Source organism: Gekko japonicus, unplaced genomic scaffold (assembly GCF_001447785.1).
Source record: "Gekko japonicus isolate JY-2015 unplaced genomic scaffold, Gekko_japonicus_V1.1 scaffold264, whole genome shotgun sequence".
Lineage (NCBI taxonomy): Eukaryota > Metazoa > Chordata > Lepidosauria > Squamata > Gekkonidae > Gekko > Gekko japonicus.
In genome coordinates, this window is record NW_015162484.1 from 681,522 (window position 1) to 690,784 (window position 9,263).

The 9,263-nt window shown below is 40.9% G+C and overlaps 1 protein-coding gene across 1 annotated transcript in view; it reads left to right on the plus strand.

The window, feature by feature from the left end:
• The window catches only part of PRSS12 (protease, serine 12), a 68,531-nt gene extending 61,366 nt beyond the window's left edge, over window positions 1-7,165 (plus strand). The window contains exons 12-13 of the mRNA XM_015405925.1: window positions 3,232-3,512; window positions 5,694-7,165. Of these exons, the coding sequence (XP_015261411.1) occupies window positions 3,232-3,512; window positions 5,694-6,001 (589 nt within the window). The 3' untranslated portion in view covers window positions 6,002-7,165. The remainder of the gene's footprint in view (window positions 1-3,231; window positions 3,513-5,693) is intronic.
• Window positions 7,166-9,263: the final 2,098 nt, after the last annotated feature.

The window sequence follows — 9,263 nt, forward strand, 5'->3', positions numbered from 1 at the left end:
TTCATCAAATGCTGGGGTCATTTCATAGAAAAAGAGGTGCAGGAGCTCATTAGCATAACTAATTAGTGTAACTTATTTGCATATGCCACACCCCCTGACATCACCAGAAGTGTGTCAGAAGGCAACACCCACTGCTCAGGCGCCACTGGACTGTTTTGGATTGCTAGCTATTGGGGGGGGGACGTGCAGATCTGTCCTCGCAGAGGAGGGAGAGCTTGTACCTGAATAAAACTTGGTCTTAAAGGTGAACTTACCTGGCTGCTTCTTGCTCTGACTGAGGGCTGCTGGGAGCAGGGGGTGGGGCTTGTTGCATGTGCCCACCCCCTGGGCTCTTTACTGCCGGAGCTCCGCTCCTGTGCGCTCCTGCAGGAAATGACCCCTGATCAAATGAAAAGGTACAGAAGAGAGGAAATTTTCAGGAAGCAGCATGTACGAGAGACTATAGCCAGGGGCAGTCAAACCTTTGGACAAATGAGACTATGTAGTCTGGGGCACCCTGTCACTTGTAGGGTATTCTGCAGGTTACATAGGATGGGAGCTGGGGAGAGAAAGAAAGTGGAGTATGTCTCAAGAGAGAAACTGGAAGTGAAGGAACAGAGGAAAAAATAATATGAAACCTGGAAGCTCCCAAAAGAAGGTGACATGGATCTCAATAGCGAAAAGCTGTTTTGTGTTCGAGTGCCAGAACTGGGTGTCATGACAGAGGCTTCCTTGCAGACACTCAAATACCTAAGACCTGTTGTTTGCATCTACCCACCATCCCTGTCAGTGTTGCACAACTGCAACAATTCCAAAACCAATGTAGGTTACAAATATAGGAAAGCATCTGGGATTTCTCCCCTTTCCTGCTTTTGAAGTATTAATTCAGTGCAATTAAATCAGACCAAATTTGAGCCTTGCTGTTACAATACAGTGTAAAGTCTGTTGTGAATAATATTCCTCTGCTGGAAATAGACATTAATTGCATCCAGAACAGAAAATGATCAGTGAAGGGCAGCAAATCGGGGATTTTGACCGTTAATCTGCTTTGTGGAACTCAATATAGAAGCTGATGCTTTAGTTTAGAAAGGAAAATTCAGAGGGATTACAGAAACCAGTTGAAGGGCTGATGAATTTTTTATTATTAAAAATAAAATGTTTAGTCTTCCCTTATTTCTGCTAAAATCATTTTAATGTTAAAAACATTAATGTAGAATTTCTGAGTGGGGGCTTTCACTGAAAATCTTACACTATTCTATAATGAATATTAGCTGGCCACAGTCAAAGATGTTAATTTAGTGGGCAGGTTGTCTATTCAGACATCAGGTTGCTCTTCTGTAGCTTGTGTACATTTTAATGGGGCATGTGCAGGAAACCTTCCAGTAATATCAAACTTGCTGCTTCTCAGATAATGTCTATGAGAGCTTAGTTGAATGCATTCATTGCACTGGCTTACAATTTTGAGACAGAGCTATACTGAGCCAGTTTGGTGTGGTGTTCAAGTGTGCGGACTCTAATCTGGGAGAACCGGGTTTGATTCCCCACTCCTCCACTTGCACCTGCTGATGTGACCTTGGGTCAGTCACAAGCTCTGGCACAGCTGTTCCTGAAAAAGCAGTTTGTGTCAGAGTTCTCTCAGTCCCACCCACCTCACAGGGTGTCTGTTTTGGGGAGGGGAAGGGAGTTTGTAAGCCGCTCTAAGACTCCAAGTGAAGGGCGGGATATAAATCCAATTTATGCGGCAAGGCCAACTGTTAGGTGCCAAAGGGGGAAAAAATACATTATGCATGGGAGATGCACAAGACAATACAATTAGTGTTTTAATGAATAGTGTGGGAATAGACTATATATTGTTTTCCCTTGGCCTTTACTAGGAAATGTGAATTGTGAGTTCTATGTTCAGGAACCTAATCCCAGGCATGTGTGGGTGTGATATGGATCAAGACTATGCACATGAGGAGAAGAGGTCTAAGTCTACCTCATCAGTGTTGTGTTCCCAACTTGAAATGGCCCTTATAGGGGCTTGCTTTATGGCCCAGAAAACCAGAAGTGCGAAGATTCTTTGCAAAAGAACAAGGGAATGTTTCCTTTTCCTTTCCCAGTATTTAATTAATATTATAGCAGAATGTCAGCAACAGGAATCCGATGCTGGTAAGTCTTACAGAAGCATGCTGTTAGTAAGTGTTTATATTGATTCAGGATGATTCTTGAGTGATTGCTATAGCTGGCTGCATGTTCATTGCCCCCCCAGGTGGAATAACGAGACAGACAACAGTTTGGAAGTAAACAAGGGCCACTTTATTAACTATTTAACATAACATTGCGGCAAGGAACCAGCTAAGCGTGCACGGAACAGGCAAGGCAGCTGTCACTCCCCTGACCAACCTCCTTGCCCTTTTCTCAGGTGGGTCACCCAGCTCCGGTCTTGAGACATTGGCTGGCTCGCAACTGGCAGCCCAGCAAACTGGTTGCCACCTAGGAACACCTACGCCTGAAGCCTTCCAACTTATAGAAAGGAGCATACCCTAAGAGGTTCCCAGAGGAGGTGATCACCATTCCCCACCCTGGACCTGAAAATCCGAAGGCAGTTCCTGATGACCCCCTGTTCCCTAACGGGGAAAATTCCGTAAGGTGCTCACTGGTTCTGGTTTCTTGCCTGCACCAACCTGCCACAGCCAAGACCAAGCCTCTGCTTTGGTCTTTGCTCCCACTAAAAGGCCAAGGCTGAGCTAATCCCTTGCCGCAAGTCCTACAAAAAGAACCCGTTGCCCTTGTCAGATAAATGCACCCCGTAAGCCCTATACAGGTCTTGGAACTCAACCCGTATGGGGTGTGGCAGAAATTGCCCCACCCTCTATAGCCTTTCTCCTCTGGCAAGTCAAAGCAGTATTGAGAAATTGTGAAATTAGTAAACTAAGTTTTTAAGTAGCTCTGCATTGTGGGACACAAGTAGCGGTAGAGTAAGGAGCTGTTATGGAAGTCAGTAAATTATTTCATCATTATAAAAACCTTCCCTTATGAAATAGTTTATATTTCATGAAATCCACCTTTTTCGTTTCTACTCTTCTAGGTGAAAGTTAATGTTCATTGCATTCAGTTATCAGTTAGGAAAGCTCTAGCTTTAAAAGAGAAACTTTTAAATCTTGTGATCTTTAAAGAAAAATAAGGTTTAAAAAATGGCTAGAAGATATTTGATATCCCCTCCCCCATGGCTGCCTCGAAAAAACTTACCTCTCTGAATTTTATTTTCAGGTATGGCAATAACACCCGTAGCTATGTGGTACGAGTTGGAGACTACCACACATTGGTGCCTGAGGAATATGAGGAAGAAATTGGAGTGCAAGAGATTACACTGCATAAGGAATATAGGCCTGATAGCAGTGACTATGACATTGCACTAGTGAGGCTGCAAGGACCTGAGGAACAGTGTGCTAGGTTCAGCACTCATGTCTTGCCTGCCTGCTTGCCACTCAGGCGAGAGAGGCCACAGAAAACAGCTCCAAATTGCTATATCACTGGTTGGGGTGACACAGGTAAGATTTGTTTTTATAAGTAGAGACCCAAACTTTCCTTATCAAAGTGATTTAGACTACTAGCTAAGTCACAATTATTTAAATAATTGTGCAGCTCATGTACTACTAAAGTTTTGTTTATATTGTATCACTTACTGTGGGACCCACTGTAGAGAATGTTCCATTTTGGATTTATGTGTATGTACAAGTACGTTCCTGTGAATTTTAGAACATGACAAAAACTTGGTCTTTTACTGGTGGCCAGAGAGTGTACATTAATAGGGGCAGATGGAGAAAGCATGACCATCTCCATCTCTCTTTATGATACACTGGAGAGTTTCTAACCTTCTATTCAACTTCTTTAGTGCTGAGCAAATTACCTACCTACTTATAGACTTCTCTCCCTCATTGATTTCAAAATGAGAAATCTTAACTTTCATGGAGGCAGCAGCAGTTTACTCTGGCATTGTTTCATTGTCACACTGTCTATACTAAAGGAGTTGTTGGTTATTAGTAGCAGCATTTTAAATGCTGCTTTGGACAGATATCATTGCTACAAGGCTACATGACTTGGATCCAGAGTTGTCTTCTGCCTGCAGCCGGGTAGTTTTTTTTAACAATTCCACCATTCCATTACAGACCATCATAGCACCCTATACTATACTAGAGGTTCTTCAAACCACTAGGAACAGCATTTTAGGGAGCACAATGGGCATGCAGTACGAAGGGGAAGTAGGGAAGATATTTTCCTGATTGTAATTTCGATACAACTTAAGGTGTGCATGGTGATAATGCCAGAAGCAAAGTAAGGGTGGCATCACACACGGTATCGAAATGGGAAGTGAAACTGAATCATACTTTTTTCAGTGTGACCTGCAGGTGTAGCTAATGCACTTCACCTCTGTAGATAGTTGAATTGTTCCATTACACATTATTGGGAAGTACTTTTATTTTCTGTCTTTCCTTGTAATTTGCAGAGCCACTCTTAGTTTGACAGAGTTTGAGAATGCTGCACTTTGGCAACACTGATTTTGATCCTGAAGGGTTATTAAGTGATTATGTCTGAAAAAGCAGAGTAACATTGGGGAGGCTGATTTCTTTTGAAGTTCACTTTGGATACTAGTATTTCTCTTATGATGTAATTGACGCATGCCTCCCTTACTTTATTGGTTCTCATACTTGCTTACTTATGAGCAAATCTGTCTCTTATGCATACTCTCATGTTCAGTGTTCAGCATACCTTTAAAATCTGGGATAAAAGACGCTCTACCCTTGTTATACAAACTCGCTACTAGCAAAATTACATTATCAGGAGGGGCTTGGCTTACTGTAGTACTTTCAGTTTAGCATTTCCAACTCAAAGAATAGTTGAAAACGTCTACATTTTTGTTAAATACGCCGAAGGATATTAAATTTCAAATCTTGCCACTTTTCAAGAAAATACCAACTTTAAAGTTATTCAGATTTGTTGCATTGCTTTGAGAGCCAGTTTGGTGTAGTGGTTAAGAGCAACAGACTCTAATCTGGACTGGAGAACCAGGTTTGATTCCCCACTCCTCCCCATGCAGCTGCTGGGTGACTGTGGGTCATCAAAGTTCTCTGAGAGCTGTTCTCTCATTGCTCTCAGCCCCACCTACCTAACAGGGTGTCTGTTGTGCAGAGGGGAAGGGAAGATTGTAAGCCGCTCTGAGACGAGTGAAGGGCGGGGTATAAATCCAATATTTTCTGTTCTTTGTCAGATGACTTTATACTTTTTACTTTAAAAAATAGTTTTGGCTGCCATCCTATAGACTTGAGCATAAGCTCCACTGAACATAATAAAGCTTATGTCTGAGTAAATGTGGGATCAGGAAATCTATACACCTTCACATATTTAATGTGTCAACTTATGGTAAAGGTGAAAGAATATGAGCAAGAAAAAATTGGGACTCCAGCCTCCTTTACCATCTAATGGGACACACTATATTTTTTTTGGGGGGGGGGGGGGAGTACAGAAACAGAGAAGGAATCCAAAACTTTGGTCCAGAACAACTGATTCGGTAGTATTACAGGAAATGAAGGCTAGTGTAATGAATGGTGGTAGATGTACAGTTGACTTTACAAAGTGATGTATCATTTTAAATACTAACAGCCCAACAGGATTTGAATTGCAGGTCTGTGTTCTACGCACATAACGTTAATTCTACTGTTTCCCCCTTCCAGGAAGATCTTACTCAAGAACATTACAGCAAGCTGCTATCCCCCTGCTTCCCAAAAGGATCTGTGAAGAAAGGTATCGGGCACGGTTCACAGGGAGGATGCTATGTGCTGGTAGCCTTCAGGAGCAAAAACGTGTGGACAGTTGCCAGGGAGACAGTGGTGGACCACTGATATGTGAACGCCCAGGAGAAAGCTGGGTGGTATATGGGGTAACCTCCTGGGGTTATGGCTGTGGAGTCAAAGACTCTCCAGGTGTCTATACCAAAGTTTCTTCTTTTGTACCCTGGATACGAAGTGTGACCAAACTATGACCACCCCCCTGGGGTGGGTGGGTACTTTTTGTGTGCATACTCCTTTTTGGAAATTGAAACAGGTCACCACAATGTAATGCTGACCTGTGTCCGTTACATTGAAAAGGGGCAGAGAAGAGATTGTACTTCTCTAATGACTTCCTATAGATGAAGCTACAAAGCAGCACAGATCAGTTGCAAATTCTGTACACAACAAATTTTCATGACTGCAAGGTGGAGTAATATACAAACCTTTTTTGGACAGACGGTAAAGTGGTCCTACCACTTTATTGCAATGGTAAAATTAATAGCTGTGATATTTGTCACTGTTCAGTGGGACCCCTGGAGGCTTCAAATACATTTATCAAACTTCTAAAAAGTTGATTTTTTTAAACATAGTACTTACATTGAGACCCACTATGTGTTGTCTTCAGACACACTAAACTCCACATGGATCACAATAATCATAAAGACTGATACAATACATCCTTGAACAAGTAGTTCTTGTACTCAGATAGGTACTACCTGATTCTTATTTCACTACCTTAAAAGTTTTAAGCTTGCTCCCACTGAATCTTGAAGTGGTAGTTTCATGTCAGTATATTGTCTATGTACATGTGATGAGCAACCCATGCTGTTTTTTGTACTCATTCTAGTTGCAACATGTTAGCTGTTCAAATTACGTCTGCATCTGTGTGATCAGTGTTTCAGCATGTACTGTATCAGATTTGTAGCAATGATTATACAATACCTCAGTTATCAAAATCCTGAAAAAATAGTCAACTATCTGTTCTAAAAACTATTCTTCTATGGCAGCCACCCCCATTTGCTAATCATGCAAAATTGGTGCTAAACATAGAATGTTTTCATTCAGTATTTATAGCTTTCTGTAAGGTCGCACTGTTTAATTACATAACATTAAATAAGCGGGTTTTGCTTTGAGATAAAAGCCCTTATATGAACTGATTCAGTGCTGTTGTCAAAATCACCATAAAAGAAAGGTAGGACTCTTCCTAAACCCTTTGTGTAAAGAAGCTGATTTTTCAAGGTAACGTTTAACTTTGCAATATGATCCTGTCTTACAGTAGAGCTGTTTTCATTGGTCTCTGCTTGAAGCACTTTCTGAAATCTATAATCTGAAATCTTTGTTGCTAGCCTCTCTAAAGTGCAGGTAATTCATTTCAGTATGAATGTGAATTTAACACTGCACTTAAACCTCATTCATACTTTATTTTGGTCAATAAAGCCATATAATGTAACCACATAAAAACTGTCATTTAGTGAAACTCCATGGTCTGTTTCATGAAAAAAGAAACATTGCAGTACTGATGTTACTTGGCAAAATGATTAAGCATATATAAGACTTATTAAGTTCTAGGTGTGTTATGTACAATTTTGATTTAGTTCCACACTAGATGCACTATTTGCAAGCTGATGCTATCCATGTTTATTTTAACATGATTCACTGCTAGGAAACCATGCAGTTACTACTACACTGGGTAGCATCATTCACTTACCTCTGTGGGCATAGATTAGCTATTACACTGTACCAATTCATTTTTTCAATTGAGTGAAAACCATCAGAAAGCTAGGGAGCATTCTAAAGTATGTATTTTCCTGTATTTCCACCACCCTCTAGTGGACACATCGTTTTTGTACAATGCATCTGTCCCGAGAAGCTAAGACCAGCAGCACTCACAACACTTGGGCCACCCTGCAAGCCCTCCATTTCAACAGATCAGTAGGATCTGTTCAACCTTGTCTACCCTGTCCAAGACACCAAGTACTAGCTTTCTTACTGTTGCTGCTTCCTTCAGAAAGCAAATAGGGTTCTTGGTCCAGCTCCATAAAATAGACGCAGCAACAGTTCATTTTCAGTGCATTAGATAAGAGGCCAGCTTTTTGTTTTAGCATGCTAGTCTCATCTGTAGAAATGTGGGCTCCTAGTGGAGCAAAGATCTGTATAAGCCATTTGTCTTTTGCTGGTTTTGCTAATTCCTTAGCAATTTTGATAATTCCTTTGTACTAGTCCTGGGCACTAAATTAGCTGTGTTCAACTAATCTAACTTTTGGGAGTAAGAGATTAAATACAGATATCTGCTATAATATTCAGTCTGAGTATTCTTTTAATCCCTACAACTCTTATATTAAAATAAAATCACAAAACTGAGCAAAAGGTCTTTTATTTTTATTTCAATATACAAAGATCATGGCATAAATTATATACAAGTACAGACCTAAATGTGAGCTGGTACTTATGCCCCACCAATAACCCCATAGGAGTAAGATAAGAGCTCACAGTAAGTAAGCAACTATGAGTTAAATTAAATTTGATCTACTCAGAAACTATGTTTACTAATTAGGAACACTTATGACTTCAGATATATTAGCAGTCAACATTGCTACTCAAGAATTCCCTGGTTACCTCAAATAATCCTAGTGGTCAAGGAAGTCCGAAGAGATTCACATGAATCCTAACACATACATACATGTGTGCTGACACACTGATGCTGGATGAGATTCAATCTTCAAATGTAGAGCTGCAGACACATCAACCTTGCAAAAGAAAACAGAACATTAAGTTCAAGTTCCACAAGATTCAGCACTGCAACTCATGGACTTAGGTCTGCATAACCAAAGGAAAAGCTTTTGGCTTAACTAACATCCTGATTTAGAAACAGTGAAGGCACTCAAATGAACTTTGATAGTTTTCTACAAGCAGCTTTAATAGCACTGACCTTCAAGAACTACGCTAATGTCCAAATGATTCAACCTTAATATAATGTTTAACAATAATCTGAAACACTGTCATCTACACATGCTGGCTGTAAGGCTGGGTTTTGCTAGTTCAGACAGTAAAATCTATCTGGAAAGTGTACAAAAATGGGATTGAAACTGGATTATTTAGTGTGTGTGATCACAGCATAAAAGTAGCTTTTAGGCTGTTTGTACCAAGAAAGTATCCAAAGCAGTAATTCTCAATTTAGAGAATCCCAGTTCAGCTTTCACTGCTGAAAAATAAGACTCTGATGCAATGAAAAAATGACCACACATTGCAACAGCATTAATCAACTATTTGTAGACCACAAAGTCTCTCTCAAAGACATGCCCCTATAATGAGATTTTCATGATCCTGGTATTGTTGCCCATTACTCTTCCCCCTCCCCCCGGCGCGCGCCAAAACCAACGACATTCTGCGCCCACCACTCCCCCTATAGCGGTCGAACGCTACGGTCACGTGACTACGCGTCCTCCTTAACTTGGCACATGCGTTCCTGCCAAA